Below are 16,809 nucleotides of genomic sequence, written 5' to 3' on the forward strand. Positions count from 1 at the left end.
CAAAAGTTCATTCATTATCATGATAATCTTCAGCAACTGATTGATCAAATAAAGTCTAAAAGTGAAGGGGGCTTTAGCCCCTCCCCTAGATCCGCCCTTACATAAGAAGTTGTGAGTTCCAGGTGCTCTAACAATTTTAGTGTCTAATTACTGAAGTCAGGTGTCTGCTGCAGCCAAGCATTCCCAATGGTGCATAGCTAGCCCTAGCTACTTCACTGAGAGATGTTTGACTTGCTGCACAAAATATCTGTTATCACGGAGGGCACCTATTATATAGGTCAGACCATAGATAATAGACACCGTATGGGGTGTCTATTATCATGGTCAGACTGTCAACCATCTGCGAACTCGCGCTTCTAAATAAATTACACGGAAATGTTCTCCGGCGCGCGCCTGCATTATTGGATTTCGGGAAATCCAAGTATCAGTCCATGGTCAAATAACTAATTATGAATACTCTGTTGGAGCGAGGTATGGAGGATCCTCCATTGCCGAAGTACGAGCTAGCAGTGACTTGGTATGAATTAATTCTCAGTCCAGAGAAATTTAATTTACATCTTAAAAAGCTCAGCGAAGATGACAGGGGTGAGAAGTTATATGAATTCATTCTATTTAGTGCGCATGACAAGGTGTGCGTTTTCGCTAGTGTAAGAGCATAGGCTCTTTCATTTTCTACTTTTAGGGGGAATGGGTGAACTGCAGTTGGCATCTCTGCTTGTTGTTCAGAACTATAGCAGTGTGTTGTCCTGGATTATATGCTCCACCAGCTTCTCTTTACTCTGCATATTGAACGAGATATTGAATTTATGTGGTTAAAAATCAATGCATTTATGTAAGGGACACGTCCCCAAAAGTGCGTAAAATGGTGTAAAAACATGGTGATTTTCATGTATTTTCTAAGCGCCCACAGCATTAGGTAGTGGTACCCACAAAAACGGTCTACTAATTACTCACATACCTCTAAGGAATACTCCACCTTATTTTCATAGCTGTAGCTGCAGTGGATACATGGACCCAGCACAGTTTCTGAACCTGGTTCGTCATTTTTCCTAATGCGTAACGTATTGTGGGATTCACCCGTTACAAGACTATGGGAATTCACCTTGAACAAATTAGTTTAAACACAAAATACGGTCTGGGACATTTGTGTACATGAATTATACTTCAGTAATTCGAGAGAATTGTACGAAGAGTTGTTGCCGTAGAGTGGACCATTTAGTTGAAAGACAAAAGTTAAGGAGAGCCGCTTTGAGAATAGTGCCATGTGAGTAACTTGGTTTAGAATGGCTTTGTTCTAGTTTCTGTAGGCCTATATAAACAGACACCATGTTTCCCAAACCAACTTTTAGTGGGTTTCTTGTGTGTTTTTGACCTTACCATGTCTGTAGATATGCAGAATTCTGCTAAATTCAGTAAATTTTATTAGGTTCGCAATCTTAATGACTATTTTCAATATGGTGACCTGTTTACATGCAGCAAGGTTTTATCATGGCAGCTATATGCTGTCACCCCAGGAAAAAAGTAAAACAAAGTTCTTTCGAGGATCCCAGCTTTTTAGTGCTAGACTGTATGCTGATCACCATCTGATCTGGAGTGTAAGGCTTCTACACAGGCTTTCAGTAGTCTTCTCAGTGAGATAGTGATTAAATAATAAATGATAGAACATGATAATGGTGGTTCCAGGATGGGGCATTTGGGACCAATGCCCTTACCACTTTCCAGGGTCGTATCACCTTTCCAAAATCTTATGCATAGGTTTCATGGTTTAGTTTTAACTTAGCTAGATATTATATACTACGTAGTATGTACTTTATACCTCCAAATCAAAACTGTATTGAGAGGTGATTATTTGCTGCTACATGTATACAACAACTAGCAGAACTATGTGCTAGCTACCATTCATGCCTTAGAGTAGTCTCACATAGTCAGATCACTTTTTTTTCTTTTGTGTGAAACCTACCCCCACACAAAACAGAGAAAAAAGCAGTCTGGCTACTCAGCCAAACTAGTAGAGTGAACCCTCCCCCACCTTTTTTAATGGGGTGAATTTTCTCTGCCCCTATGTGTTTATAACTATTGTGTGACAATGTGACTTCACCATCAATGACCAGTATGGTAATTTAGGCAAAAAATCTGCTAACAACTGTTATTGTATCCTGAGACTAAACCACACCACTAAACTGGAAGCTAATTTATTGTAATTGTTAAACCTCTCTCCCTGGTGCCAGGTATTACAACACACTTTAACTTACTGAGGTTGCAAATCTTGTGTAGATTATGCCTGAGTTGAAATAGAGAGAGTTGGCCGGTTAGGTGGTATTTCTGGAGGTGACTGCTAATGCAGGCTCCACTGTACATGGCTTTACTATTAATTCTTGTTTATACTGTATGTAATTATATGTCGTTTTTCCTGCGTTTAGTGGAGCCTACAGTATACCAGCTAATGTCTACATTTTTAGAAAAGGCTGGAGTAGTAGAAGGACAGGTAAACAGTATGTGTAGTACGTGCGTATGCGTGCATGCGTGTGTGTGTGTGGTTTTCATAGGCCCCCAGTACTGATATCACTCCTAATAGAAGAACGATATGCATACAGTATGCACTAATTTTTGGATCCTTTTCTCAATGGAACTTGCAAGGAATACAGCAACGGTAAAAACTTTGTATATTACATGACTAGCAAAGTGTTGTATATACTATTGTATTGTGTTCTAACTTTCACACTTTGTACAGTAGTCACACAAACCATTTAAGGTATATGAATAAGTGATATGTATTTGCTTGGTTACCAGGGAAATGTGTATCATCATCATAGTAGGGACCATGAAGGTTTGCCCTTTCCTGTGAAGAATGCCAGCCACAAACTAGCCTCACAGTACCATCATGATGACTCGGGAGTATTTGATTAGAGCCCAAATGTGCCTTCATACTTCTGATAAGTTATCGTTTAGTTTTACGGAATTTTCTATTGACTGACTGACTGACTGACTTATAAATTAGTGACTGAATTTCAGGCCTACTACTAACCTTTAAAATCCCTAATTACGAAATCCCTAATTACTACTAACACTCGTGCACATTAATTGGCGTGTTTGGTTGCTTTTGTTTATAATTTTGCATCTTTCTTCTTTCCTACTATTCATAGAGAGCTAGGAAAGGCAGGCCCCTTCTTGTACAACTTTTAAATGGTAATGGATACCCCCACTAAGACAGTGAATGTGTATAGTGTGTGTATTCATTTGTGTGTCATACTATGCGTGTGTGTAGTGTGGTGTGTATCATATCATGTCCCTGCCACTGAACAATATAGGCTACTACCAGCCGTGCAGTACTCACTGTTAAGGGAACTAAAGGAATTATATCCACTGACAATCAAGGAGTCGACTAAACAGAATGAATTGGTGAGATAAAATGATGTGGTTGATTTATATTTAATAGATGCAGTTATACCATAATCAAAAAATGTTCACCAAATACGTTATTACTGGAGGTGATTTCTCTTATAGCCAAACATAGAATATGTTACACTAAGAAGTCAAGATGACAGTGCTATTGCCTCCAATATATTATACAGTTTGTGGTAAGTGTTCTGGTACCATGGATGATATGTACTGTAAAAGTTTGTATGGTGTCCGCCCATATGGCCATTTTCTAGTCTTAAACTCCTTGACCACATGTTAAAGTATTCCAGTAGGTCACTTTGCAGAGTATGCAATACCATACAATTTTGTAGCTCTTGTATTACTACTACAGTAGTATTGTGGCTACCTCTATCCCATCATTGCTTTGCTGGGGAAAAATGTTGGGCCAGTAGCTTTCCCGGTGTTATTAGGAATCTTAAACTCTACGTGTGTACATGTTATATGTTTTAGTTGGCTTTGTGGTGCTGTTTGTATACATTTCATGTGACATACTGTATGTATGTGATTAAATTTGTAAGACTAAAACTGACTTGCTGAGGGTTAGGGGAAATATTCAGGTTAACTCGAAGGGATAGGCTACTCCTGGTTGTCTACGAGGCCTGCACTGTTGCTTTTCAGTTGTTAAACACCTGCAATTCACAAAGTCTGAGAAGAGTCACCACGCCTGTTTTTCAGACCGCCAAAACGAAACCATGCACCGCTAAGCAAAGTGTTAACCATGCTTGCTTGCCAGAATTTGTAAAACATTTTTTTGTTGGTCTTACCAATGCCATGTATGATGCTGCTAGTGTGACCAAGTGTGACCAATCATGGTGGCATGGTTACAAGCATAGTATGCTTCATTGTGATGGTCAAACTGATAAATGTGATTGTGTTGTTAGGTTGTTGCAGTTTGTGACATGTTCACAGTCGAATCAAGGTGGAGGACTACCGAGGTATGTACAATTTTGTGATGTAACTGATGTTACCCTTTTGATGATAGTGATAATGCCAGCTTTGCTAGTGCTGAACAAATAATGGCCATCGTAAGTTACACTTGTGTAACTAGTTCTAGTACTAACAGTCTAGGATTGTCACTAGATATATTGAAGAGTATCTAGCTGGAGTAAAATTACTGTGTACATGACACCTCAGTTTACACCTCAGTTTGAGGTACCAAAAGGCTCCATTTCACTTGGCACCTAACAACAGTTGTTTATAACTTGTAAAGGTGTTATTTGATCAAACATCAACTTTGCACACTGATTTTGTACAGGCAGTTAGACACTCTTCCGTCAGGAATGGAATGAAATTGTATGTGCGTTGTAATTGATCCAACCTTTTAAAATATATTAATGATGTTGTAAACAGCTAGATTTTACAGACATTAAAGGAGTTTGTTTGTGATCAGTTACTGCCCAATCATTGTGTACCATGTTTTCCTCTGCCTTGTATACACTATGTCAATGTTGTGCTGAGCATGTGACAATATGGCTATATTTCACTTTGGTATTAGGCTAACTCTGCTGCTTGGGACTGTGTCAATTTTTTACGTGACTTCATCATGTTGGAGCAAGACATGTGTCTGTCACATGTTCCATTGCCCTCCCCTGTTGCTGGTATTTGTTGCAAGGAAGTCAGCGAGATTGATAAGTATATAGTGAAGGACTTGGTGATTCCTAAAGCACAGATACATTGTGAGGTACATTATAATTATGTGTATAGTGTGTGTTCTATGGTGTGGTGTAGTGTAGAGTGACATCACAGCCAAGTGGTAGAGCACCAGCTTGGTAATCACAAGGTTCCAGGTTTGATGCTCACTGTACATGTTGTCATTGTTGTTTCCTTGAGCAAGAACTTCACATTGCTCCAGTTTAGTTGTTTAATGGGACCTGATAATGTAATGTCAACTGGGGAACAACCCACCCAACTGTATCATCAATGGGTACCTGGCCATGTCTGCCATGACAGATGAAGGTCCAGGTGCTTCAGGTACCCACACCTTCATCTGTGAGACATGGTACAGCCTCCTGTGGGTTACTAGTCCTGCCCCAGGAGGATTTGCCTGTGCTGACTCACAGACTGAAGTAGGAATTAATTGTGCATTAGTATGTATGCTACAGGTGTGGGCAGCCTCCCTTATCTCAATTATGTACTTTTTCTTCTGTGAGCCTTTGAAATTTTTGCTTGTACTTATTACAATTGTGAAAGTGTTGACAGTCACTTGTTTCCCTCATCATCTAGGCATGGTACACTGTTGGAGTATATTATTTTCAACAAGAAGAATTTGCTGAAGCAGTATATGCTTTTGAGAAGGCCAAGGATTGCTATGAATTATCCAGTGTAAGACGCACAGTGTAGTAGTATATGATGGCCGACTGTGTAACTGTAGGATCCAAAGTGGTTTTCCAGTGACGAATTGAATGGATTTCTGTTGGCCTGCAATTCTTTGTTGACAGATTCATCTACTAACACCAAAGTAACTATGGCCCATGATAATGTACTATTTCAAATGGAACAGCTCAAGCATAGCAACCAATATCAAGTATGTGTAGACCTGATGTCTCCTGTATATCCTGTAATACCATGAAATCAAAAACTGTTGTTTTTTTGTAATGGATTTGGTATGGGTCTACCTGTGTTCACAACACATTGTGTGTTTAAAAATTCACATTTTAAAATCATCATATACGTAATCCTATACTAACAAATTTGTGAATCTATTACATTGCCTTCTGTGATTGTGTCATGCAATTTGTGAAACGTATCTTGTATATTCTAGGATATTCCTCCCATTTTACTTAAAGACAATGTCAGTAAAGAACTCCCCATCTCTTACCGGCAATCGGTTGAACATGAACTTGAAGAATTGCTAGAGAAACAAAAATGTGATGAGCCCAGTGCCAAGAAGCGGAAATTGGAAAGTGAAGCTAATTTGAACAGTGTTTACTGGCAAGTGTGTGCCTGTAATGCATTACGGACAACTATCAATGCAACTCCTTTACCTCAACACCACTGGAAAATACTACGTCAAGGAAGTAATAAAAACTACCAGTTCTTATGTGAGGTGTGTTTTAATCCTTGAAGAAATGTGTGGTACTGCGAAGGTGATGTGGTTGTTATACTGGCTGTACCAATTGTACTGTGTTCATAGCCATGCCATACCCTAAATATACTTGTAATATAAGTATAAATGCAGTATGTTTCCTTGGCTATAAATACTTAATTCACAACTGCATGTAGGGGTTAGCATACATCTTGAAGCACTCGAATAATGTTGTTGAATGCAAACTATTAAAGCAGTTCGTTCGGTAAGTGTGATGTACACAGTAACACATTTTGTGACAGACATCTTCCACAGGATCTTGTGTACATCAGTTGGTCCTTCCAGTAGTTTACTAAAGCTGCTCCGGAGTTCTACTAGTCCAATTTCTATTACAGGATTAAAGGTGAGCTGTAATTGAAGTGTTATCCCTTAGGAATACTAACACTTTCTTTAATAGATCTGTTAGATATTTAAGTACGTTGCGTACCTGTAGTCATTTTTGTTGTTGTGATATTGTTTGAACTGTATTGTTGTGATTTTAAAAAAGCCACTGGATTGTTTATCTCAAAATTGTTATTTTATAGAAACTACAACCAGATGATCACGTGTTCACTGTGAGCAAAGGTCTGTCATTACCAGATGATATGTTGTCCTATCACACTGCTGATGAGGCAAAGTTGATACAAGCTGCTGAACTGGAGAGGAAGATCAGCTCGGCTGTCACTTACAAAGCTGTCCTGCAAGCAGTGACATCTTATTATGAGTTTGTGCCCGAACAACAACATGATACCCTAGCAGCAAGGGTAAGTTGTATGTGTAACAATTGAAAGGAAGTGCTATTGAAATTTTAACTCTGAGACACAATTTAGTCTGAGTCAAGCATGTAGACTACATCTCTTCATTATAACTACTGTAGGAGTGGTAAACTTTGCCAAACCCAATATGCTACAAATGTGTAGTGATCTAGTGTTCTCCAGTGTTCCTCACATGTGTTCCCGATGTGTGTTTTGTATAGTTCTTGTGTTAGCATTCAATGTCTCCTTGATTGTAGTGGACTGGTGTTGGATTTGGGCTAGCCACAAGTGACCAGATCAACTCTCCAGCTGTACAGACTAAATGTAATGTACTAATACACCGAGCCCTACAGGCTAGAAATGCTGAGGTGAGTGAACTCACGTGTTAGCAGCAATGTTATTCTAACTTATTGCATAGGAATGTAACAAAGCTATGGAGTTCTACACAGCCACGTTGTGGGTGCTGGGACAAAAGTCTAATGCCATCTTGCCCAAGACAAAGGCCATGAAGGAGCCTTACCTTCATGAACAGATACTCACCATGGAGATCAAACATGCGATGCAGCAGTCAAGATCTAGTGCTAATGCAGAAAGGTATTTGTATTAGTGATGACAGATTGGAGTGCTGTAGTAGCTATCTCTTGAGTATTGAAACGTTTTGTAATTATCTGAACGTGACATGCATACCTTACTGAGGAGAGTATCCTACTCTCTTATACCATACCCTGTAGAAAGACGTATTGTGAAGTTATGACATGATGCTTCTGAGTTCACCCATATAATTAATGAGGTCATTAATTGAACGTAATATTGGTTGAATGCATGCCTAACAACATTGCTAGTAACTGAACTAACTCGAGCTCTTAGTATTTTAACCGAAATACAAGAGTTCTTTCGTGGGTATAGACAACTGCATAGGCAAGCCATTTAAATTTCCTGGGCGTCACAAGTGTAGGGCAGTGCTAACGATTCTTGAACTTTTACAGCTGCTTGTCGGTATGTCATAGCACTCTTGGTATCTGAGTAGGATACTCTTCTCAGTATTTATAATGAACTCTTGGTAATAAAATGTTGTTGACAGTAACCCTAATGCTCTAATACAGTGGTCATTATGTATTTGTTTAATTGATAGTTTCTTTTGTGTTTGGACAGTGCTGTAGTGATATTTCTTACTGTCATGTGATCTGTCAAACTGACACATAACACTAGGGATAGTGACTAATGACAGACTAAGTGAAGTTCTTTCTGCTTGTATATTATTAGTGGTTATACAATGCATGAGAACTGCATACACATATTATTGGTGTAAATTGGTATATCCAGTTTTGTTTGCTGTAGACATGCTCGTCTCATTGACAAGACCAAGGCCTATTACACTCAGAGCAAAACAGGTATAGCCTGTACATGTATATCGTAGTGCATGTACAGTGTAAGTAAATGTCCATCCCGTTTATCATGTTAGCAGAAAAAATGATTCACTTTGGATTTAGAACACGCCTTACTGGTCCTTCTAAGTATGGTTCACACCACACGTATCATGTCTAGTATTGTCTGAATGTCTATTATTGTGTGAAAGGCTGTTAGCTCAAGTAGCAATGCAGTGAAGGCTGTACTGAGCAGAGGAGAGCTTGTTTGGCTAATCAAGTTGGCTGTTTTACTTTGTTATGGCTGAGTTATTCACTCCTTAACTCTCTATGTGCAAAGTGGGTGGGAAGATAAATAAGTAACTGTATTGCAGGTTTTCCAAGGCGTAAGTTTTACGATTTTCAAAAAAAAAAAATTGTAGCTCAATCAAAATGGCATTGTTCAAGATTTATAAATGCATACGTAAATGATCCTGAAGTGAAAACTTCCCCCCTCAAAATTATGGATGGTATTAATCTGCAAAAAAAAATTAACCTCAAAAATAACCTGCTATATGGCATCATGTGAGTGGATTAGTGTACTGTGAATGTATCCCAACTTGATCATGAAGTGTATTTCTACTTTGGTTTAAACTTATAACAGTACTTCATGTTTAGTTTTGTTTGTTTGCAGATGAGAAGTTAAACTCATATACAATTCAACTGGCCACAGCATTTTTGCTGAACAACAATGAGTTTTCATTCTTAAAATCCTCTGAACCATCTAGTTCAGTGAGCAAGGTATGTATACCCTATATGGTAATATACCACACCACTGTATAACTGTATGTTGTCTGTGAAACCTGTCTTAGCAACCACCTGTATGGAGAGGCCACCTCTCCAAACCAGGCAACTTTTAAGTTTCCAAATTTATCTGTCTAAACCCTAAGGCTATAAATGACCAGGTTCCATTGTAGTCATACCTGTACAGCATATGTACACATGTGATCCTCCCTAGCCTATTGATATGCCACTGATTGCTTCAAGACTGGCGGATGCTGTGCTGCGCATTAAGGAGAGAGAAGACTTGCGGAAACCAGTTAGAGATTTGTTTGAGACTAGTATGTTGTACTGTATATCGATACTTAGTTGATATGTTCCAATAGTACATAGTGTAGTGTTGTTACTTGACTTGTAAATAACTTACGTAATGTAGATATTAAGTTAGTGAGGGGATTATCCTTACCATAAGTGTGATGGTTGGGATTTTAACGTAATACACAACCCACCTCCATCGGCTGTTTCCAATAACACTCACTGCTGATAATCCTGTGTATAGGAAAATATAACTGCTATCAATTCAGTATCTCTGGTATATTTTCTGATGTATACTTCTCCAATTAGCTTCTTGTTGTGTGTTATATAGTTAGTGGAGTGTTTATTCCATCACCTGGCAACACGGAGTCAAGAACAGATACGTTAGAGAAGCACATTAACCTGAGGTTAGTCTACACACCTACATCGTGGCTACATGTTAGAGCGTGACTATTCTTTATTGTTTATTAAAACTGGATAATATCCCAGCAATTGGTGTGCTTTACAGGTCACACTTTGCTGTGTTCGTGGATGCTCTGAAGGTAAGCAACTCACTCATGCAGTCCAATATGTCATCATACCAAACTTGACACATTTATTACCACAGCATGCAGATTTGTGGTTTATAACTTTTGAATACAAAATTTAAATATTAATATAATATGGTTACAATACAATGGCGGATCTAGGATGGGGCATTTGGGGCAAATGCCCCCCCTCCCCTTCCCTCTGTGGAAGAGCACTGCTTTTGATAGAAATACTATACACTTTGTAAGACCAAAATCAATTATAATTGAAGAAAGCTGCATATCACTTACAAACTCACCTAAAACCATAGTTAAAATAACTGTTGAAGTGTCACCCAGCACCTTCATACATAATAAGTGCCTCTAAAAACAATTATTGTTTTGTTGGTGTTAAGACTTTCATAGTGTTTTAAATACTTCACAACCATCTGCAAAGGCCATAATGAAAAAAAACTGCGTACTATGGAGTGATCATTGCTACTTAAAATTACAAGACAATCTGTTCTCCCCAACCACCTACAACTTTAGTCTGTTTGTGCCCCTCCCCTTGCCAACTCTTGGATCTACCCCTGCAAACATACCCATAGTAACGTGATTCCAATGGGAACTAACAGTTTTGTGCACTAGCAAAATGGCTAGACTAGCAACCATATACTTAACTCTACATTATTTCTCTATGAATTTATCTCATACTGTATTTTTTCCCTTTTTACCATTAAACCGTGACTTATACCACAATGATTAGAGATATACAAAAAGGTTATGTTTGTAGAAGTTGTCAACTGTTGTACTTGTAACCAAAAACAAGTCACACCCATAACAAGCATTGCCCATAGTAACGTCACCACTGCATATCCCCCCCCCCCCCAGCCCCAGTATGTAACTACATTATTTGTGGTAGCTAGTTAACACAAATCATTATCTTTTTAAGTAAAGTTGGTTTACTATTTGTCAGGAATCTACTTGTCTTTCTCTGTTACTGTCTGCCTTTGGAAGGTTATGGAAGTTGATGAGTGTAAGTAGTTGTTTCTATAGTAACATGTGGTTTAGTGTTATCCTAATAGAAGACGCAGGAAGACCTCACCAGTGAATTTCCTAATCATTGGCCGACAGCTATTAGCAGGTAAGTTAACTACAGTGGAAATACTTCTATGTTAGTGAGCTCATATCATATCTCTCTCCTCCAGCAACACACCAGAGAAATACACAGTGTTTGCTAAGAGCTATTTCCAGCGAATCATGCAGCAGTCACTACAGAAACACCCTGGTCAGGCACTGTGGCATGTGACGAGGGGAGATTATTTCTTTGGTAAAGTGATTGCTTCTGTACATGTGTAGAGTAACCGTTTCTTGGTGTATGCTGTTGTTTTCTTTGACAGCATACTTCTGTAATGTGTGAATACTTTGTAAGTCTCTTTGTTTTTTACAATTGCATATTGAAAACACCTAGTATACACAGTATGTACCTTGGGTTAAATGCTGTACCTCAAATAGTTGCTTCGTTTGAATAGTTTGTGGCCACACTGTGGTCCTTAAAGAAGAGCGTCCTTGAGTAAACGTCATGGTTATTATTTGAATCCATACTGTTCTATGGAGTTATCTGCTTATCCTTGGGTTAGGAAAATGGTAGACTATCCTACAGTATTATTCAGTGAGAAAGGAGCAATATAATAGTCACCATACCTGCTGTTTATAAACACTGTCCAGGAATAATAGCTACTCTTGAATGGTGGCTACACCAATTTTGACACTGGATTAATAGTAGTCGTGGTGTTTAGGTATCTTGATATAATTTCTCATGAAAATAACATTGTATGAGTAATCAATACAAATATAGATTGGAACGTCATTTTACAATCACTACCTAATTAAGAACAATTATTAAATTATAATATGTACATTATACTCTTACTGAATCTGTACATTACAGATAAATAAATAAATAGCTTACACAGAACATTTGCTGCTGATGTTTACTAAGTAAAACCTTGTGTCTTTATCATGTTATTGCATGTAATACCAAACATTTATGGGATTCTTGAGTTGACATTTGCTGTCATCTTATTCACCATAGCAACCAGTGACTATGCAACAGCATTGAAATGCTACATATTGGCGGGTGCTGTGGCTTCATTGTTTTTTGAAAAAGATGTTTCAGCCACTGTTTGGAGCCAACAGGTGAGGGGTCCATTTTATGTTTACAACAAACTGCATAGCTCACTGTGAATGTACTATCCAATTCATTTTATCCCCAAGAAAAATAATAAACAAACACCCTGCTTTTTATTTTAGCAGCGGAAAGTACTGCAGTATAGACCATCTCTCTGGGCTATGGTTTGGTTTGGTTCACTTATTAGAACAGTGTTGGTAATAACGCGTTACAAAAGTAACATGGTACATAATAATTATTACATTTTGTGATTTCAAGTAATGTAACGAGCTACTATTCATATTCTAGTAATATAACTTAAGTTACTTTCAAGGAACCGATTGTTCGTTATATTAGTAATGAAAGTAACGTATTACGTTACGTGTTACTATTACAGTTCGTTAGTGACGTGTAATGGTATTCATAACACATTACCAGGTCCATTACTAACCAATTAGTGTTACTCAACAGCTTAGTAGCTGCAATAATCTACTGTTCTGATCCCCTATAATAAAATTATCCATATTAGTTCACACCACAGACAACTGGTCACATGATTTGCTAGCAATGTTTAGGTATGGCTGAAGTGGTAAAAATAATGAACATCTCTACACAGGTGCAAAAAGCCAGTAGCTATATTTACAGGAGTGTTTACTATATGCTAGCTCAGTAACTAACATGCAAGGTGTAAAGGAAAGGCGTATGGTCAGATCAAAAGTAACTTAATGTAATATATTAAGTTACTTTTCATTTGGAGTAATATGTAACTGTAACTTATTACATTGCCCAAAAGTAAAGAGTAATATGTAATATATTACATTGACAATATAACTTTCCCAACACTGATTAGAATAGGCACCATGTACAGGGTCGTATGCAGGAATTTTGAAAAGGGGTTTCCATTGCAGTTAAGTGATTGTTATATTAGAATAGTTTATATTGTCTTTTTGCTTTATTACAGTATCTCGATCTTTCACCAAAATCATAATTCAGAACAATGCTAAAAGTGTTACTATCATGTTAGAAATTATTACAGCTGTATTTAACTAAGATAGTTTACAATTTGAATGTGTCCTGTTCCACAATAGATTTTCAGATTATGGAAACCTGAAGTTTCAATTTCTTAATGTTTCAAGTAGTGTGTAAAATCTGAGTGAAAACCCTAGAATCCCCCTCGGTACACCCCTGATATGCATCTAGGTACTTTAGGTACTTTGGTTGATGATGTTGAAAGTTTTCTCATGAGTTACAGTGACATCCAATACATATTTTTCTTGCATGAATTTCCTGTTAGACTACTAGTCATATACATGACCCCCTACATGTTGTTTACATGTTGTTTACACAAAACAGTGTATTTTATGTCAGTTGTGTTTATTAGACCTACCAGAGAATGATAGAGTGTTGTCAACAACTGTACTATAGGACCTACGTGAGTACATTAGTGATGTGTATGTGTATCCTTGTGTATGTATAGTCAAAGATTGGGTCTGGTGGTACAATTGTGGCCATACCAGTTTTAAGGATCTAGATCTTCACTGCCATTAGATGGAGAGCATTATATAGGGAAGAATATGTATTTTTCTTATAGTGAAATTATAAAAGCTGCTAAAAAGTGATACTGTATACAATGAGAACCAGTTTGATAACAATAGTGTTCATAATATAGGTGGATAAATGAATTTAGTTATATACAGAGGTCACTCTATACCAGTTGACCAAATACTCTAATAGAGCAGTCATGTTTAGCATTCAGATAATAAAATGTACATTTCTGAAGCATGCCATACTCGACCATTAGTTACCATTCGCTTAAGAGTATTTCATTGTTATAGAGTGCATTCTGTTTGGCTAAGTGTTTTTCATATTTGAATTATTATAGTGCTGTATGTAAATCAATTGATGAGTTTCATTTATCCAAACAAATTCACTTGTTTAAGCGCTACCATCTAACTTTAGGAACAAAAGATGTTAAAATTGTTGAGGAGGGTCCACTGTATACATAATCCTCTCAGATGGCCTGACCACTGTTTCTTTGTTAGATCTTAGATATAACCAAATGTTGAAATGTTAGAGAACCTCCTTAAAATATTTTTGTATTTTTTTCTACTTTACTTGTTATTAATTGAAAGCAAGTTGATGTTATGCTACTTCTAAAAACCAGGCGGCCATGCAATTAATACTTTCCCATTCTAACTAAATAGGCAATTAATCAACCATGTATATTTTATTCATGCTATTGCTATTATTGATTCAGCTAGATAATTGGATTTGTAAACACTGTAATTTAGCATATTTCGTAATTCATGAATTATTTTGTAATTCTGTAATTATGTTGCTATGTGCTGCTAATGAAGTGTAACTATAACAAACCACTTTAAACAGCAAATTATGCACAGAAGTATCTTCTCGTTTGTTTTATAGTGTGTCTATTGTGTTTTCTCACACAAATGGTTTAAAGAAAGCCTTGAGGCTGCCCTTCATTTTTGTTCACATAAGTACAGGTAATGCCCCCTTTCAACTCGAAGGATACGCTATCTCTGGTAGCCTAAGAGGCCTTCAACATTGTTTTGAAGTTGTTAAACGTCTATAAAACCAAAAAGGAAGACCATTCACGAAGAGTCGCTATGTCCGTATTCCAGGCCACCGAGAAGAACCACCGCAGAGCTAAGTTTATGTGTATGGAAGTTTAATACAAACTAAATAGCTTTACATCATGACTGCTTTTTAACAATTTTGCTTATGTGGATGCATATGAACTAACATGGATAGGTAGATAGACACATAGGTAGGTACACACACACACACGCACGCACACACACAAACACACACACTTTTACAAAAACAATTTCAGTAAACCAGGCGTGTACCCACATGTGGGCGCGCTACTAGTTTTAAAACTCACAAACCAGATAGGTATAAAATATTATATTAAAGTAGTTGCCACTTAGCTGCACACCTCTATGTGATTTATGCAAATTCCCAATAAAGTATGCATCATCTCGGGCTGGGATTCTTGACAATAACTAAACCTTTTCCGACATTTCCTGACAATCATTTCTACCCCTAGCTGTGAACACTCAGTAATCTGCTGATAGTACAATTGTGTCATTATTAAGTCACATCTGGTATTGTATGTTTGAGATGGAAGCTAGCATCAGTGAATTTGTTAGCTAAAATTGTACGCATGATTTATTATTATTATTATACTATGTCAAACCTTACTGTATTTTTCATAGGCTCTGATTTTAACTCAGTGCCTGCAGCCTGTTGATTATGAGTCAGCATTTAAGATCATGAAGAGCTCTAGCAGGTATTAATTGTTAGTGGGTGATTGAAGTGATTTTGTTTCAGATATTTTGAAGATTTGCCTTCTTATTTTGGCTTTTTCAGTGGTTACAATGGCTGAACTAAACAGTATCACTATTTCAAGCTGGTGGCTCAGTAGCCAGTGAACGGCTGACCTATACATTGTCAGGGTCAATCTATCTGGGAATTTACTCCTTTTAAGGTTCCCTTAACCTAGTGTTCTTTACTGCACTCTTCAAAATTAATAAGAACACCAGCTAAAACTATGTTTAAACATGCACCAACTATTTTGTTTTCCTTCAGTTGTAGTTACATTAAATACTAGTAAGCATTTATTTTCTTCCATAGATCTCCTGATTAGCGCATCACTGTCACAAGTTTGTATGTGTGTGTATTACATTAATGATTGCATTATTTCTATATTATAATGTTGCCATTTATTGCTCCCTCCAGTGATGATGCTACGGAGACTTGTTTCTGTTACATTTGGGACGTGACCATCTTGGAGTATCTCATTCGTATCCTGACCGACACCTTGTTGCTTTTGTTGTTGTTTGTTTTCTGATGTTGTGCTATCACACAAGTGGCCATACTGGTAGTACTGGTTGAAATACTAAGGCTGATGATGTATAGATTAAACCATGGGCTCTTATGAGTTCAGTGTTGGTGTGTTCAGTCACATTTACAATAGTGTTGGCCATGTAGGCTACACTGTTCAATTGATCCTTAACCATCTGAACAGATACATTACATAAGAATGGAGAGTTTCACAAGCGAGCTTTAGCGGTAAATTATTTTGTGTATAGCATTATATTATAGTGATTAGTGGAATCTGGATCTGTTGATCAGGACACTTGGTGATGGTACCCTTAGCATGCACACTGACCTGACCCGTCTACACTACATGTTTCTCTTTTCTCCGGTTTAGGTGAAAGTTGCTGGACAGCCAGATATCAATATTAACAATGACACTGAGTTATTGGAACATGCTATTAAAATACGAAAAAGAAATTTTTTCAGAGTGTTGTTTATGCAGTTCTTATAGTCATTGAATTAGAATTATCATTATCATTATCAATGAAGTGTATGTTGTAGTACATAAAAATGTAGTCATCACAGAAACAGTAATAACATAGATACCACTCTG

At 37.4% G+C, this 16,809-nt stretch overlaps 1 protein-coding gene across 2 annotated transcripts; it reads left to right on the plus strand.

Moving 5' to 3' along the window:
* Positions 1-439: 439 nt before the first annotated feature.
* On the plus strand, positions 440-16,804 carry LOC136244159 (integrator complex subunit 8-like). 2 transcript variants are annotated; one of them, XR_010695060.1, is made up of 30 exons: positions 440-585; positions 2,421-2,485; positions 2,547-2,650; positions 3,309-3,399; positions 3,505-3,578; positions 4,302-4,355; positions 4,403-4,445; positions 4,916-5,101; positions 5,644-5,742; positions 5,792-5,944; positions 6,182-6,466; positions 6,643-6,710; positions 6,761-6,848; positions 7,030-7,248; positions 7,497-7,607; positions 7,658-7,833; positions 8,578-8,630; positions 9,277-9,383; positions 9,601-9,703; positions 10,009-10,084; positions 10,186-10,219; positions 11,160-11,219; positions 11,269-11,327; positions 11,392-11,513; positions 12,279-12,382; positions 13,735-13,785; positions 15,593-15,666; positions 16,011-16,039; positions 16,116-16,180; positions 16,405-16,448. XR_010695060.1 is itself a non-coding variant. In XM_066035674.1 (30 exons), the coding sequence occupies exons 1-30, from the start codon at positions 450-452 to the stop codon at positions 16,705-16,707; spliced, it is 3,021 nt and encodes a 1,006-aa protein (XP_065891746.1). In that variant the 5' UTR covers positions 440-449; the 3' UTR covers positions 16,708-16,804. The 2 variants fall into 2 exon arrangements, 1 of the variants encoding a protein (XP_065891746.1); XM_066035674.1 differs by lacking the exon at positions 16,011-16,039 and adding an exon at positions 16,591-16,804.
* The last annotated feature ends 5 nt before the right edge of the window (positions 16,805-16,809 follow it).

This window comes from Dysidea avara, chromosome 14 (assembly GCF_963678975.1).
Source record: "Dysidea avara chromosome 14, odDysAvar1.4, whole genome shotgun sequence".
NCBI lineage: Eukaryota > Metazoa > Porifera > Demospongiae > Dictyoceratida > Dysideidae > Dysidea > Dysidea avara.